General features: G+C 58.3%; 2 protein-coding genes across 4 annotated transcripts in view; one reads left to right on the top strand and one right to left on the bottom strand.

Annotated features, from left to right (window-relative positions):
* The window catches only part of PHKB (phosphorylase kinase regulatory subunit beta), a 114620-nt gene extending 102221 nt beyond the window's left edge, over positions 1 to 12399 (bottom strand). For 2 of the 3 annotated variants that reach the window (XM_069739328.1, XM_069739327.1), the window contains exon 1: positions 12261 to 12399. Coding sequence is in view for 1 of the 3 variants with exons in the window: in XM_069739329.1 (XP_069595430.1) it covers positions 12261 to 12327 (67 nt within the window). In the remaining 2 variants the exon portion in view is untranslated. The remainder of the gene's footprint in view (positions 1 to 12260) is intronic. The other variant, XM_069739329.1, reaches the window with a different exon arrangement.
* Positions 12378 to 17898, top strand: part of ITFG1 (integrin alpha FG-GAP repeat containing 1) — a 240692-nt gene continuing 235171 nt past the window's right edge. The window contains exon 1 of the mRNA XM_069739330.1: positions 12378 to 12616. Coding sequence (XP_069595431.1) covers positions 12439 to 12616 — 178 coding nt within the window. The 5' untranslated portion in view covers positions 12378 to 12438. The remainder of the gene's footprint in view (positions 12617 to 17898) is intronic.

Raw genomic sequence — 17898 nt, 5'->3', positions numbered from 1 at the left:
CAACCAAATCAACATAGGGAGCACCGGAGGAGGCCGAACTCTCACCAACCAAATCAACATAGGGAGCACCGGAGGAGGCCGAACCCTCACCAACCAAATCAGAATAGGGGGCACCGAATGAGGCCGAACCCTCACCAACCAAATCAACATAGGGGGCACCGGAGGAGGCCGAACCCTCAGCAACCAAATCAACATAGGGGGCACCGAATGAGGCCGAACCCTCACCAACCAAATCAACATAGGGGGCACCGGAGGAGGCCGAACTCTCACCAACCAAATCAGAATAGGGGGCACCGAATGAGGCCGAACCCTCACCAACCAAATCAACATAGGGGGCACCGAATGAGGCCGAACCCTCACCAACCAAATCAACATAGGGAGCACCGGAGGAGGCCGAACCCTCACCAACCAAATCAGAATAGGGGGCACCGAATGAGGCCGAACCCTCACCAACCAAATCAACATAGGGGGCACCGAATGAGGCCGAACCCTCACCAACCAAATCAACATAGGGAGCACCGGAGGAGGCCGAACCCTCACCAACCAAATCAACATAGGGAGCACCGGAGGAGGCCGAACCCTCACCAACCAAATCAGAATAGGGGGCACCGAATGAGGCCGAACCCTCACCAACCAAATCAACATAGGGGGCACCGAATGAGGCCGAACCCTCACCAACCAAATCAACATAGGGAGCACCGGAGGAGGCCGAACTCTCACCAACCAAATCAACATAGGGAGCACCGGAGGAGGCCGAACTCTCACCAACCAAATCAACATAGGGAGCACCGGAGGAGGCCGAACTCTCACCAACCAAATCAACATAGGGAGCACCGGAGGAGGCCGAACCCTCACCAACCAAATCAGAATAGGGGGCACCGAATGAGGCCGAACCCTCACCAACCAAATCAACATATGGAGCACCGGAGGAGGCCGAACTCTCACCAACCAAATCAACATAGGGAGCACTGGAGGAGGCCGAACTCTCACCAACCAAATCAACATAGGGAGCACCGGAGGAGGCCGAACTCTCACCAACCAAATCAACATAGGGAGCACCGGAGGAGGCCGAACCCTCACCAACCAAATCAGAATAGGGGGCACCGAATGAGGCCGAACCCTCACCAACCAAATCAACATAGGGGGCACCGAATGAGGCCGAACCCTCACCAACCAAATCAACATAGGGAGCACCGGAGGAGGCCGAACTCTCACCAACCAAATCAACATAGGGAGCACCGGAGGAGGCCGAACCCTCACCAACCAAATCAGAATAGGGGGCACCGAATGAGGCCGAACCCTCACCAACCAAATCAACATAGGGGGCACCGAATGAGGCCGAACCCTCACCAACCAAATCAACATAGGGAGCACCGGAGGAGGCCGAACCCTCATCAACCAAATCAACATAGGGAGCACCGGAGGAGGCCGAACTCTCACCAACCAAATCAACATAGGGAGCACCGGAGGAGGCCGAACTCTCACCAACCAAATCAACATAGGGAGCACCGGAGGAGGCCGAACTCTCACCAACCAAATCAACATAGGGAGCACCGGAGGAGGCCGAACTCTCACCAACCAAATCAACATAGGGAGCACCGGAGGAGGCCGAACTCTCACCAACCAAATCAACATAGGGAGCACCGGAGGAGGCCGAACTCTCACCAACCAAATCAACATAGGGAGCACCGGAGGAGGCCGAACCCTCACCAACCAAATCAGAATAGGGGGCACCGAATGAGGCCGAACCCTCACCAACCAAATCAACATAGGGGGCACCGAATGAGGCCGAACCCTCACCAACCAAATCAACATAGGGAGCACCGGAGGAGGCCGAACTCTCACCAACCAAATCAACATAGGGAGCACCGGAGGAGGCCGAACCCTCACCAACCAAATCAGAATAGGGGGCACCGAATGAGGCCGAACCCTCACCAACCAAATCAACATAGGGGGCACCGAATGAGGCCGAACCCTCACCAACCAAATCAACATAGGGAGCACCGGAGGAGGCCGAACCCTCACCAACCAAATCAACATAGGGAGCACCGGAGGAGGCCGAACTCTCACCAACCAAATCAACATAGGGAGCACCGGAGGAGGCCGAACTCTCACCAACCAAATCAACATAGGGAGCACCGGAGGAGGCCGAACCCTCACCAACCAAATCAGAATAGGGGGCACCGAATGAGGCCGAACCCTCACCAACCAAATCAACATATGGAGCACCGGAGGAGGCCGAACTCTCACCAACCAAATCAACATAGGGAGCACTGGAGGAGGCCGAACTCTCACCAACCAAATCAACATAGGGAGCACCGGAGGAGGCCGAACTCTCACCAACCAAATCAACATAGGGAGCACCGGAGGAGGCCGAACCCTCACCAACCAAATCAGAATAGGGGGCACCGAATGAGGCCGAACCCTCACCAACCAAATCAACATAGGGGGCACCGAATGAGGCCGAACCCTCACCAACCAAATCAACATAGGGAGCACCGGAGGAGGCCGAACTCTCACCAACCAAATCAACATAGGGAGCACCGGAGGAGGCCGAACCCTCACCAACCAAATCAGAATAGGGGGCACCGAATGAGGCCGAACCCTCACCAACCAAATCAACATAGGGGGCACCGAATGAGGCCGAACCCTCACCAACCAAATCAACATAGGGAGCACCGGAGGAGGCCGAACCCTCATCAACCAAATCAACATAGGGAGCACCGGAGGAGGCCGAACTCTCACCAACCAAATCAACATAGGGAGCACCGGAGGAGGCCGAACTCTCACCAACCAAATCAACATAGGGAGCACCGGAGGAGGCCGAACTCTCACCAACCAAATCAACATAGGGAGCACCGGAGGAGGCCGAACTCTCACCAACCAAATCAACATAGGGAGCACCGGAGGAGGCCGAACTCTCACCAACCAAATCAACATAGGGAGCACCGGAGGAGGCCGAACTCTCACCAACCAAATCAACATAGGGAGCACCGGAGGAGGCCGAACTCTCACCAACCAAATCAACATAGGGAGCACCGGAGGAGGCCGAACCCTCACCAACCAAATCAGAATAGGGGGCACCGAATGAGGCCGAACCCTCACCAACCAAATCAACATAGGGAGCACCGGAGGAGGCCGAACTCTCACCAACCAAATCAACATAGGGAGCACCGGAGGAGGCCGAACCCTCACCAACCAAATCAGAATAGGGGGCACCGAATGAGGCCGAACCCTCACCAACCAAATCAACATAGGGGGCACCGAATGAGGCCGAACCCTCACCAACCAAATCAACATAGGGAGCACCGGAGGAGGCCGAACCCTCACCAACCAAATCAACATAGGGAGCACCGGAGGAGGCCGAACTCTCACCAACCAAATCAACATAGGGAGCACCGGAGGAGGCCGAACTCTCACCAACCAAATCAACATAGGGAGCACCGGAGGAGGCCGAACCCTCACCAACCAAATCAGAATAGGGGGCACCGAATGAGGCCGAACCCTCACCAACCAAATCAACATATGGAGCACCGGAGGAGGCCGAACTCTCACCAACCAAATCAACATAGGGAGCACTGGAGGAGGCCGAACTCTCACCAACCAAATCAACATAGGGAGCACCGGAGGAGGCCGAACTCTCACCAACCAAATCAACATAGGGAGCACCGGAGGAGGCCGAACCCTCACCAACCAAATCAGAATAGGGGGCACCGAATGAGGCCGAACCCTCACCAACCAAATCAACATAGGGAGCACCGAATGAGGCCGAACCCTCACCAACCAAATCAACATAGGGAGCACCGGAGGAGGCCGAACTCTCACCAACCAAATCAACATAGGGAGCACCGGAGGAGGCCGAACCCTCACCAACCAAATCAGAATAGGGGGCACCGAATGAGGCCGAACCCTCACCAACCAAATCAACATAGGGGGCACCGAATGAGGCCGAACCCTCACCAACCAAATCAACATAGGGAGCACCGGAGGAGGCCGAACCCTCATCAACCAAATCAACATAGGGAGCACCGGAGGAGGCCGAACTCTCACCAACCAAATCAACATAGGGAGCACCGGAGGAGGCCGAACTCTCACCAACCAAATCAACATAGGGAGCACCGGAGGAGGCCGAACCCTCACCAACCAAATCAGAATAGGGGGCACCGAATGAGGCCGAACTCTCACCAACCAAATCAACATAGGGAGCACCGGAGGAGGCCGAACTCTCACCAACCAAATCAACATAGGGGGCACCGGAGGAGGCCGAACTCTCACCAACCAAATCAACATAGGGGGCACCGAATGAGGCCGAACCCTCACCACACAAATCAACATAGGGGGCACCGAATGAGGCCGAACCCTCACCAACCAAATCAACATAGGGAGCACCGGAGGAGGCCGAACCCTCACCAACCAAATCAACATAGGGGGCACCGAATGAGGCCGAACCCTCACCAACCAAATCAACATAGGGAGCACCGGAGGAGGCCGAACCCTCACCAACCAAATCAACATAGGGGGCACCGAATGAGGCCGAACCCTCACCACACAAATCAACATAGGGAGCACCGGAGGAGGCCGAACCCTCACCAACCAAATCAACATAGGGAGCACCGGAGGAGGCCGAACTCTCACCAACCAAATCAACATAGGGGGCACCGAATGAGGCCGAACCCTCACCACACAAATCAACATAGGGGGCACCGGAGGAGGCCGAACCCTCACCAACCAAATCAGAATAGGGGGCACCGAATGAGGCCGAACCCTCACCAACCAAATCAGAATAGGGGGCACCGAATGAGGCCGAACCCTCACCAACCAAATCAACATAGGGGGCACCGAATGAGGCCGAACCCTCACCAACCAAATCAGAATAGGGGGCACCGAATGAGGCCGAACCCTCACAAACCAAATCAGCATAGGGGGCACCGAATGAGGCCAAAGCCTCACCAACCAAATGAGAATAGGGGGCACCGAATGAGGCCAAACCCTCACCAACCAAATCAGCATAGGGGGCACCAAATGAGGCCGAACCCTCACCAACCAAATCAGCATAGGGGGCACCAAATGAGGCCGCACCCTCATCAACCAAATCAGCATACGGGGCACCGAATGAGGCCGCACCCTCATCAACCAAATCAACATAGGGGGCACCGGAGGAGGCCGAACCCTCACCACACAAATCAACATAGGGAGCACTGGAGGAGGCCGAACCCTCACCAACCAAATCAACATAGGGGGCACTGGAGGAGGCCGAACCCTCACCAACCAAATCAGCATAGGGGGCACCGAATGAGGCCAAAGCCTCACCAACCAAATGAGAATAGGGGGCACCGAATGAGGCCGAACCCTCACCAACCAAATCAACATAGGGAGCACCGGAGGAGGCCGAACTCTCACCAACCAAATCAACATAGGGGGCACCGGAGGAGGCCGAACCCTCACCAACCAAATCAACATAGGGGGCACCGAATGAGGCCGAACCCTCACCAACCAAATCAACATAGGGGGCACCGAATGAGGCCGAACCCTCACCAACCAAATCAGAATAGGGGGCACCGGAGGAGGCCGAACCCTCACCAACCAAATCAGCATAGGGGGCACCGAATGAGGCCAAAGCCTCACCAACCAAATGAGAATAGGAGGCACCAAATGAGGCCGAACCCTCACCAACCAAATCAGCATAGGGGGCACCGAATGAGGCCGAATTCTCACCAACCAAATCAGCATAGGGGGCACCGAATGAGGCCGAATTCTCACCAACCAAATCAACATAGGGATGGACTCAATGCTCCATGCACTTGCAGACCTCATGCAGCACTCTGTGGTGATGGACCCATGACGCTCCGTGCACGCAGACCCCACGTGCAGCACTCTGGTGATGGACCCATGACGATCTGTGTAGACCCCACATGCCGCGCTCCGTGGTGACGGACCCATGACGCTCCGTGCAGACCCCACGTGCCGCGCTCCGTGGTGATGGACCCATGACGCTCCGTGGTGACCCCACATACCGCGCTCCGTGGTGACGGACCCATGACGCTCCGTGCAGACCCCACATGCCGCACTCCGTGGTGACGGACCCATGACGCTCCGTGCAGACCCCACATGCCGCGCTCCGTGGTGACGGACCCATGACGCTCCGTGCAGACCACACATGCCGCGCTCCGTGGTGACCCCACATACCGCGCTCCGTGGTGACGGTCCCATGACCCTCCGTGGTGACCCCACGTGCCGCGCTCCGTGGTGACGGACCCATGACGCTCCGTGGTGACCCCACATACCGCGCTCCGTGGTGACGGACCCATGACGCTCCGTGGTGACCCCACATGCCGCGCTCCGTGGTGACGGACCCATGACGCTCCGTGCAGACCACACATGCCGCGCTCCGTGGTGACCCCACATACCGCGCTCCGTGGTGACGGTCCCATGACCCTCCGTGGTGACCCCACGTGCCGCGCTCCGTGGTGACGGACCCATGACGCTCCGTGGTGACCCCACATACCGCGCTCCGTGGTGACGGACCCATGACGCTCCGTGGTGACCCCACATGCCGCGCTCTGTGGTGACGGACCCATGACGCTCCGTGCAGACCCCACGTGCCGCGCTCCGTGGTGACGGACCCATGACGCTCCGTGGTGACCCCACATGCCGCGCTCCGTGGTGACGGACCCATGACGCTCCGTGGTGACCCCACATGCCGCGCTCTGTGGTGACGGACCCATGACGCTCCGTGCAGACCACACATGCCGCGCTCCGTGGTGACGGACCCATGACGCTCTGTACAGACCCCACATGCCGCGCTCCGTGGTGACGGACCCATGACGCTCTGTACAGACCCCACATGCCGCGCTCCGTGGTGACGGGCCCGTGACGCTCTGTACAGACCCCACATGCCGCGCTCCGTGGTGACGGACCCGTGACGCTCTGTGCAGACCCCACATGCCGCGCTCCGTGGTGACGGACCCATGACGCTCCGTGCAGACCACACATGCCGCGCTCTGTGGTGACTGTCCCATGACGCTCCGTGGTGACGGTCCCATGACGCTCCGTGGTGACCCCACATGCCGCGCTCCGTGGTGACGGTCCCATGACGCTCCGTGGTGACGGTCCCATGACGCTCCGTGGTGACCCCACATGCCGCGCTCCGTGGTGACGGACCCGTGACGCTCCGTGCAGACCCCACATGCCGCGCTCCGTGGTGACGGTCCCATGACGCTCCGTGGTGACCCCACATGCCGCGCTCCGTGGTGACGGTCCCATGACGCTCCGTGGTGACCCCACATGCCGCGCTCCGTGGTGACTGTCCCATGACGCTCCGTGGTGACCCCACGTGCCGCGCTCCGTGGTGACGGACCCATGACGGTCCGTGGTGACCCCACGTGCCGCGCTCCGTGGTGACGGACCCATGACGCTCCGTGCAGACCCCACATGCCGCGCTCCGTGGTGACGGACCCATGACACTCCGTGCAGGCCCCACATGCCGCGCTCCGTGGTGACGGACCCATGACGCTCCGTGCAGACCCCACATGCCGCGCTCCGTGGTGACGGACCCATGACGCTCCGTGCAGACCCCACATGCCGCGCTCCGTGGTGACGGACCCATGACCCTCCGTGCAGACCCCACATGCCGCGCTCCGTGGTGACGGACCCATGACGCTCCGTGCAGACCCCACATGCCGCGCTCCGTGGTGACGGACCCATGACGCTCCGTGCAGACCCCACATGCCGCGCTCCGTGGTGACGGACCCATGACACTCCGTGCAGACCCCACATGCCGCGCTCCGTGGTGACGGACCCATGACGCTCCGTGCAGACCCCACATGCCGCGCTCCGTGGTGACGGACCCATGACGCTCCGTGCAGACCACACATGCCGCGCTCCGTGGTGACCCCACATACCGCGCTCCGTGGTGACGGTCCCATGACCCTCCGTGGTGACCCCACGTGCCGCGCTCCGTGGTGACGGACCCATGACGCTCCGTGGTGACCCCACATACCGCGCTCCGTGGTGACGGACCCATGACGCTCCGTGGTGACCCCACATGCCGCGCTCCGTGGTGACGGACCCATGACGCTCCGTGCAGACCACACATGCCGCGCTCCGTGGTGACCCCACATACCGCGCTCCGTGGTGACGGTCCCATGACCCTCCGTGGTGACCCCACGTGCCGCGCTCCGTGGTGACGGACCCATGACGATCCGTGGTGACCCCACATACCGCGCTCCGTGGTGACGGACCCATGACGCTCCGTGGTGACCCCACATGCCGCGCTCTGTGGTGACGGACCCATGACGCTCCGTGCAGACCCCACGTGCCGCGCTCCGTGGTGACGGACCCATGACGCTCCGTGGTGACCCCACATGCCGCGCTCCGTGGTGACGGACCCATGACGCTCCGTGGTGACCCCACATGCCGCGCTCCGTGGTGACGGACCCATGACGCTCCGTGCAGACCACACATGCCGCGCTCCGTGGTGACGGACCCATGACGCTCTGTACAGACCCCACATGCCGCGCTCCGTGGTGACGGACCCATGACGCTCTGTACAGACCCCACATGCCGCGCTCCGTGGTGACGGGCCCGTGACGCTCTGTACAGACCCCACATGCTGCGCTCCGTGGTGACGGGCCCGTGACGCTCTGTGCAGACCCCACATGCTGCGCTCCGTGGTGACGGACCCATGACACTCCGTGCAGACCCCACATGCCGCACTCCGTGGTGACGGACCCATGATGCTCCGTGGTGACGGACCCATGACGCTCCGTGCAGACCCCACATGCTGCGCTCCGTGGTGACGGGCCCGTGACGGACCCATGACGCTCCGTGCAGACCCCACATACCGCGCTCCGTGGTGACGGTCCCATGACGCTCCGTGGTGACCCCACGTGCCGCGCTCCGTGGTGACGACCCATGACGCTCCGTGCAGACCCCACGTGCCGCGCTCCGTGGTGACGGACCCATGACGCTCCGTGCAGACCCCACGTGCCGCGCTCCGTGGTGATGGACCCATGACGCTCCGTGGTGACCCCACATACCGCGCTCCGTGGTGACGGACCCATGACGCTCCGTGCAGACCCCACATGCCGCACTCCGTGGTGACGGACCCATGACGCTCCGTGCAGACCCCACATGCCGCGCTCCGTGGTGACGGACCCATGACGCTCCGTGCAGACCACACATGCCGCGCTCCGTGGTGACCCCACATACCGCGCTCCGTGGTGACGGTCCCATGACCCTCCGTGGTGACCCCACGTGCCGCGCTCCGTGGTGACGGACCCATGACGCTCCGTGGTGACCCCACATACCGCGCTCCGTGGTGACGGACCCATGACGCTCCGTGGTGACCCCACATGCCGCGCTCCGTGGTGACGGACCCATGACGCTCCGTGCAGACCACACATGCCGCGCTCCGTGGTGACCCCACATACCGCGCTCCGTGGTGACGGTCCCATGACCCTCCGTGGTGACCCCACGTGCCGCGCTCCGTGGTGACGGACCCATGACGCTCCGTGGTGACCCCACATACCGCGCTCCGTGGTGACGGACCCATGACGCTCCGTGGTGACCCCACATGCCGCGCTCTGTGGTGACGGACCCATGACGCTCCGTGCAGACCCCACGTGCCGCGCTCCGTGGTGACGGACCCATGACGCTCCGTGGTGACCCCACATGCCGCGCTCCGTGGTGACGGATCCATGACGCTCTGTACAGACCCCACATGCCGCGCTCCGTGGGGACGGGCCCGTGACGCTCTGTACAGACCCCACATGCCGCGCTCCGTGGTGACGGACCCGTGACGCTCCGTGCAGACCCCACATGCCGCGCTCCGTGGTGACGGACCCATGACGCTCCGTGCAGACCACACATGCCGCGCTCTGTGGTGACGGTCCCATGACGCTCCGTGGTGACGGTCCCATGACGCTCCGTGGTGACCCCACATGCCGCGCTCCGTGGTGACCCCACATGCCGCGCTCCGTGGTGACGGTCCCATGACGCTCCGTGGTGACGGTCCCATGACGCTCCTTGGTGACCCCACATGCCGCGCTCCGTGGTGACGGACCCGTGACGCTCCGTGCAGACCCGACATGCCGCGCTCCGTGGTGACGGTCCCATGACGCTCCGTGGTGACCCCACATGCCGCGCTCCGTGGTGACGGTCCCATGACGCTCCGTGGTGACCCCACATGCCGCGCTCCGTGGTGACCCCACGTGCCGCGCTCCGTGGTGACGGACCCATGACGCTCCGTGGTGACCCCACGTGCCGCGCTCCGTGGTGACGGACCCATGACGCTCCGTGCAGACCCCACATGCCGCGCTCCGTGGTGACGGACCCATGACACTCCGTGCAGACCCCACATGCCGCGCTCCGTGGTGACGGACCCATGACGCTCCGTGCAGACCCCACATGCCGCGCTCCGTGGTGACGGACCCATGACGCTCCGTGCAGACCCCACATGCCGCGCTCCGTGGTGACGGACCCATGACACTCCGTGCAGACCCCACATGCCGCGCTCCGTGGTGACGGACCCATGACGCTCCGTGCAGACCCCACATGCCGCGCTCCGTGGTGACGGACCCATGACGCTCCGTGCAGACCCCACATGCCGCGCTCCGTGGTGACGGACCCATGACACTCCGTGCAGACCCCACATGCCGCGCTCCGTGGTGACGGACCCATGACGCTCCGTGCAGACCCCACATGCCGCGCTCCGTGGTGACGGACCCATGACGCTCCGTGCAGACCACACATGCCGCGCTCCGTGGTGACCCCACATACCGCTCTCCGTGGTGACGGTCCCATGACCCTCCGTGGTGACCCCACGTGCCGCGCTCCGTGGTGACGGACCCATGACGCTCCGTGGTGACCCCACATACCGCGCTCCGTGGTGACCCCACATGCCGCGCTCCGTGGTGACGGACCCATGACGCTCCGTGCAGACCACACATGCCGCGCTCCGTGGTGACCCCACATACCGCGCTCCGTGGTGACGGTCCCATGACCCTCCGTGGTGACCCCACGTGCCGCGCTCCGTGGTGACGGACCCATGACGCTCCGTGGTGACCCCACATACCGCGCTCCGTGGTGACGGACCCATGACGCTCCGTGGTGACCCCACATGCCGCGCTCTGTGGTGACGGACCCATGACGCTCCGTGCAGACCCCACGTGCCGCGCTCCGTGGTGACGGACCCATGACGCTCCGTGGTGACCCCACATGCCGCGCTCCGTGGTGACGGACCCATGACGCTCCGTGGTGACCCCACATGCCGCGCTCCGTGGTGACGGACCCATGACGCTCCGTGCAGACCACACATGCCGCGCTCCGTGGTGACGGACCCATGACGCTCTGTACAGACCCCACATGCCGCGCTCCGTGGTGACGGACCCATGACGCTCTGTACAGACCCCACATGCCGCGCTCCGTGGTGACGGGCCCGTGACGCTCTGTACAGACCCCACATGCCGCGCTCCGTGGTGACGGACCCGTGACGCTCCGTGCAGACCCCACATGCCGCGCTCCGTGGTGAAGGACCCATGACGCTCCGTGCAGACCACACATGCCGCGCTCCGTGGTGACGGTCCCATGACGCTCCGTGGTGACCCCACATGCCGCGCTCCGTGGTGACGGTCCCATGACGCTCCGTGGTGACCCCACATGCCGCGCTCCGTGGTGACGGACCCGTGACGCTCCGTGCAGACCCCACATGCCGCGCTCCGTGGTGACGGTCCCATGACGCTCCGTGGTGACCCCACATGCCGCGCTCTGTGGTGACGGACCCATGACACTCCGTGCAGACCCCACATGCCGCGCTCCGTGGTGACGGGCCCGTGACGCTCCGTGCAGACCCCACATGCAGCGCTCCGTGGTGACGGACCCATGACACACAATAATAAGGGGGCACACGACACGTAACCACGGGCAACGTTCACACACCGCGCACTATCACACACACATTGTGACCACTGGATCGATTATTCGGCGACTGACGGACTCTACGGTGAGGTAAAGACGCAGACTTAGGGGTTTCCATGGTGACGGCTGCTATAGTTGGTGACCGCTCGAAGTATGGAAGATATATAAAAATGTATGTGATCAATACGGTAAAAGCCCCGCCACAGAGGACGACAAGGCCGGAGGGGGCGACATGGCAGCACAGAGGGGGCCCTACACAGCAGAGAACACAGGGGCCACATGCGGGGCCCCGCACACACACTGTCCGGGGGACACACGCACACAGCACCGCCTCACGCCCGCACCTGAGCGCCTGGACCGGGCCCGCAGCTCCAGAACCTTCCAGCTCACGTCCGCCAGCACCTGAGCCATGACCGCACTCCACACTATTGTGCCGCTTCCCGGCCGCCGTCCCGGCGCGTGGTGACGTCATCACCCGGAAGTGCTCTGCAGACACAGACAGCGCCGCCGCTGACAGACGGGATGGAGGAGCTCGGACTCCCGGTGCTCCTGCTGCTGCTCGCCGCCGCCGTGACCCCGCTCCGGGCCTCCCTGAGGAACGTCACCGCTGACGTGCTGGGCGCGGAGTCCCGGGGGTGGCTGGCGGCCTTCGGGGACTTCAACGCGGACAAACAGACGGACCTGTTCATCGTCCGAGGAGGTGAGAGGGCGTGTCCTGTGTGCGGGGGCGTGTCCTGTGTGCGGGGGCGTGTCCTGTGTGCGGGCAGAGCGTCAGGTCCTGGGACAGGTGTGTGCAGGGGCCCCTCCCCATAAACCACTTCCTTAAAGGAATTGTCCACTGTCGGAAAATCTTCATCCCAGAGGCAGATGATAATATAGTGCCTTCCTCCCCCTCCCTGGGTCCGGTTCTGATTCTCCTCCGCTGCTCCCGGTGTCTGCGGCGCTGACGTGACTTTGGCAGCCAATCGGTGATCTCCGCAGCTCTGCCGCAGACAGACAGTCGCCCAATGAGCCGCCGAGCTCAGGGTGCGGGCATGATGGCAGCGATGGACCTGGGGAGGGGGAGGAAAGCACATGCAGTATTTTGGGGGATTTCAGAACAAACTGCGGCTGAGGATGAAAGTAGAAATTGGGCGAAACGTAGTCGGGGATGAAGACCTTGGAGGAGGGTGCGGGGTCAGGAGCCATGGCGCCTGTCATAACGTCCAGGATCGGAGTGAGGCGCAGGGTCGGACCCCTCACCCATCTGTGTGTGTGTGTGGGGGGGGGTGTTGGTGCGCGTTCACACTGGATATACACATGTACTTCACTGTAGACCGACGATAGGGGCGAGGAACAGATTACTGACACCCAGGGAGGAGATAGGAGGTTTAGTCTGCGCTGAATGGTGAAGATTTTGGGGCACTTGGGGTCTCCCGAGGCTGCAGATGTGAGCGTGGCCACCGCACAGGACGGTGTCATTAGTGATGTGCAGGAAGGCGATAGTAAGGCCGTGTTCACATGTCACCTTTTTGCTGCTTTTTTTTTTATACGTTCTTTGCGCTGCGTCTCACACTTCCAGCAATGTCAGAAATCTCTCGCACACACTGACTGAATTGGAACGCTGCAGCATGGTCACTACTTTCAGCGTCTTTGCAGCCAAAACAACGAGTGAGAGCAAAAAACGCATCAGGTTCTGCTACGTTTTTGGTGCAAAACCTAAGGAATTGCATTGCGTGTTTTTGGTTGTTTTTTTTTCTTTGGGGGGGGGAGGGCGCTAAACATTATCAGCATGTACAAGAGGCAATAAAAAACGCAGCAAAACCTGTTTTTTGTACGAAGCTTCAAGAGAGCAGGAAAAAAAAATGCAGCGAAAAAAAAACGCAACGTGTGAACACGGCCTGTTATACGTTCTCCTCTGGGTGATACGGATTGTGGCTACGTACGTTTTAGGCTACGTTCACATTAGCGTTGCGTCGGGCGCAGCCGCGGCGACGCGTGCGTCATGCGCCTCTATATTTAACATGGGGGGCCGCGCATGGACATGCGTTGCTCTTGCGTTTTGTGTTCTGTCGGTGCGCAGAGGACGCTGCATGACGCAGTTTTTTCTGCGCCGAAAAGCATGCAAAAGTGAACGCATGCGTCACAAAACGCTGCGTTGTGCATGCGTTTACATCTGCGTTGTGCGTTGCGACCCTGCACCGCACAACGCAAATGTGAACGTAGCCTTACCTAGCCTTACTGCTCGCAGACGTCGGGGCAGAAGTCGTCTTCGAGGAAGAGCTGCAGCCAGTCCTTCCGCACGGAAACAAGGACGAGTGAGTAAACTACGCAGAAAGTGTGACAATGGCGCTGCAACAGAAGAAGTCTGTCCCTGAGGGTCTGCAGGAGCACGGATCACGGTGGAGGGTCCGGCAAGTTTCAGGACATGGAGTTGTGGATTTGGTCAGGACTCATGGTGGCCGCAGTGCTGGTAAATCCCAGCTGATCATGGAACACCATCAGGAGGCGTCTGATTGGCGCCATAGTTGTTCCGCAGCCGGACAACAACCCCCAACATCCAGCCAATGTCATTAATAACGAGGAGTCCTGGAGGTGATGGTTCACGGAGCCCTGATCTCACATCGTCCAGTCTGAGGCAAGAAGAGCCTCATACACAGAAGATCTGGGGTCAGGTCTCCAAGATGTTTGGCGCAACCTCCTGCCGAGATCCTCCGTAACCAGCGTGCCAGTGACAAGAAGAAGTGATGCTTTCCATGCAAAGATTTTCCTTTTTAGATTTATATTTTGTTGATTTCTTCTCTCTATTGTGGTTATTGTCAAAAAAAATAATAAACTCTTAACACTTCTATTTTTCAAAATTTCTTAATGTATCGGTATGTAAGGAGAGAAACCAAACCCCTGTATTCCCTATTCTGCCTCCATTTTACCTCACGTTTTCTCTATTCTGCCTCCATTTTACCTCACGTTTTCCCCATTCTGCCTACATTTTACCTCACGTTTTCCCTATTCTGCCTCCATTTTACCTCACGTTTTCCCCATTCTGCCTCCATTTTACCTCACGTTTTCCCCATTCTGCCTCCATTTTACCTCACGTTTTCCCCATTCTGCCTCCATTTTACCTCACGTTTTCCCTATTCTGCCTCCATTTTACCTCACGTTTTCCCTATTCTGCCTCCATTTTACCTCACGTTTTCCCTATTCTGCCTCCATTTTACGTCACGTTTTCCTTATTCTGCCTCCATTTTACCTCACGTTTTCTCTATTCTGCCTCCATTTTACCTCACGTTTTCCCTATTCTGCCTCCATTTTACCTCACGTTTTCCCTATTCTGCCTCCATTTTACCTCATGTTTTCTCTATTCTGCCTCCATTTTACCTCACGTTTTCTCTATTCTGCCTCCATTTTACCTCACGTTTTCCTTATTCTGCCTCCATTTTACCTCCCGTTTTCCCTATTCTGCCTCCATTTTACCTCACGTTTTCCCTATTCTGCCTCCATTTTACCTCACGTTTTCCCCATTCTGCCTCCATTTTACCTCACGTTTTCTCTATTCTGCCTCCATTTTACCTCACGTTTTCCTTATTCTGCCTCCATTTTACCTCACGTTTTCCCTATTCTGCCTCCATTTTACCTCACGTTTTCCCTATTCTGCCTCCATTTTACCTCACGTTTTCCCCATTCTGCCTCCATTTTACCTCACGTTTTCCCTATTCTGCCTCCATTTTACCTCACGTTTTCCCTATTCTGCCTCCATTTTACCTCACGTTTTCCCTATTCTGCCTACATTTTACCTCACGTTTTCCCTATTCTGCCTCCATTTTAGGCTCCTTTCACACTAGCGTCGGAATCTCCCCGTCGCAATGCGTCGGAGAGAGATTCCGTCGCTAGCGTTTGCTGCATTGCACAATGGAGGCAGCGGATGCATTTTTCCGGCGCATCCGCTGCCCCATTGTAAGGTGCGGGGAGGTGGGGGCGCAGTTCCGGCCGCGCATGCGCGGTAGGAAAAAGCGGTCCATCAGGAGAAAAAAAACGTTACATGTAGCGTTTTTTTCTCCCGACGGTCCGCAAAAGCACGACGCATCCGTCGCTCGACGGATGCGACGTGTGGCAATCCGTCGCAAATGCGTCGTCAATGCAAGTCTATGGGGAAAAAACGCATCCTGCAAGCACTTTTGCAGGATGCGTTTTTTCTGCAAAACGACGCATTGTGACGGATTGCAGAAAACGCTAGTGTGAAAGTAGCCTTACCTCACGTTTTCCCTATCTCGCTGCGTGGAGTAAGTCCTTGTTTATTAAAACCTGTTAATCCTTGATCTGCCTCCTGTCAGTCACTGCTTCTGCCAGCCTGCTCACATGTACATCATTTATTCTTACACCAGTGCACAGTACCACTCCTCCTGTATATATACACTGCACAGTACCACTCCTCCTGTATATATACACTGCACAGTACCACTCCTCCTGTATATATACACTGCACAGTACCACTCCTCCTGTATATATACACTGCACAGTACCACTCCTCCTGTATATATACACTGCACAGTACCACTCCTCCTGTATATATACCCTGCACAGTACCACTCCTCCTGTATATATACACTGCACAGTACCACTCCTCCTGTATATATACACTGCACAGTACCACTCCTCCTGTATATATACACTGCACAGTACCACTCCTCCTGTATATATACACTGCACAGTACCACTCCTCCTGTATATACACTGCACAGTACCGCTCCTCCTGCATATATACACTGCACAGTACCACTCCTCCTATATATATACACTGCACAGTACCACTCCTCCTGTATATATACACTGCACAGTACCACTCCTCCTGTATATATACACTGCACAGTACCACTCCTCCTGTATATATACACTGCACAGTACCGCTCCTCCTGCATATATACACTGCACAGTACCACTCCTCCTGTATATATACACTGCACAGTACCACTCCTCCTGTATATATACACTGCACAGTACCACTCCTCCTGTATATATACACTGCACAGTACCGCTCCTCCTGTATATATACACTGCACAGTACCACTCCTCCTGTATATATACACTGCACAGTACCACTCCTCCTGTATATATACACTGCACAGTACCGCTCCTCCTGTATATATACACTGCACAGTACCACTCCTCCTGTATATATACACTGCACAGTACCACTCCTCCTGTATATATACACTGCACAGTACCACTCCTCCTGTATATATACACTGCACAGTACCACTCCTCCTGTATATATACACTGCACAGTACCACTCCTCCTGTATATATACACTGCACAGTACCACTCCTCCTGTCCTGTATATATACACTGCACAGTACCACTCCTCCTGTCCTGTATATATACACTGCACAGCACCACTCCTCCTGTATATATACACTGCACAGTACCACTCCTCCTGTCCTGTATATATACACTGCACAGTACCACTCCTCCTGTATATATACACTGCACAGTACCACTCCTCCTGTATATATACACTGCACAGTACCGCTCCTCCTGTATATATACACTGCACAGTACCACTCCTCCTGTATATATACACTGCACAGTACCACTCCTCCTGTATATATACACTGCACAGTACCGCTCCTCCTGTATATATACACTGCACAGTACCACTCCTCCTGTATATATACACTGCACAGTACCACTCCTCCTGTATATATACACTGCACAGTACCACTCCTCCTGTATATATACACTGCACAGTACCACTCCTCCTGTATATATACACTGCACAGTACCACTCCTCCTGTATATATACACTGCACAGTACCACTCCTCCTGTATATATACACTGCACAGTACCACTCCTCCTGTATATATACACTGCACAGTACCACTCCTCCTGTCCTGTATATATACACTGCACAGTACCACTCCTCCTGTCCTGTATATATACACTGCACAGCACCACACCTCCTGTATATATACACTGCACAGTACCACTCCTCCTGTCCTGTATA

This window comes from Ranitomeya imitator, chromosome 9 (assembly GCF_032444005.1).
Source record: "Ranitomeya imitator isolate aRanImi1 chromosome 9, aRanImi1.pri, whole genome shotgun sequence".
Lineage (NCBI taxonomy): Eukaryota > Metazoa > Chordata > Amphibia > Anura > Dendrobatidae > Ranitomeya > Ranitomeya imitator.
The sequence above is the reverse complement of the archived record's forward strand: the minus strand, read 5'-3'. Positions and strand labels throughout refer to the sequence as shown.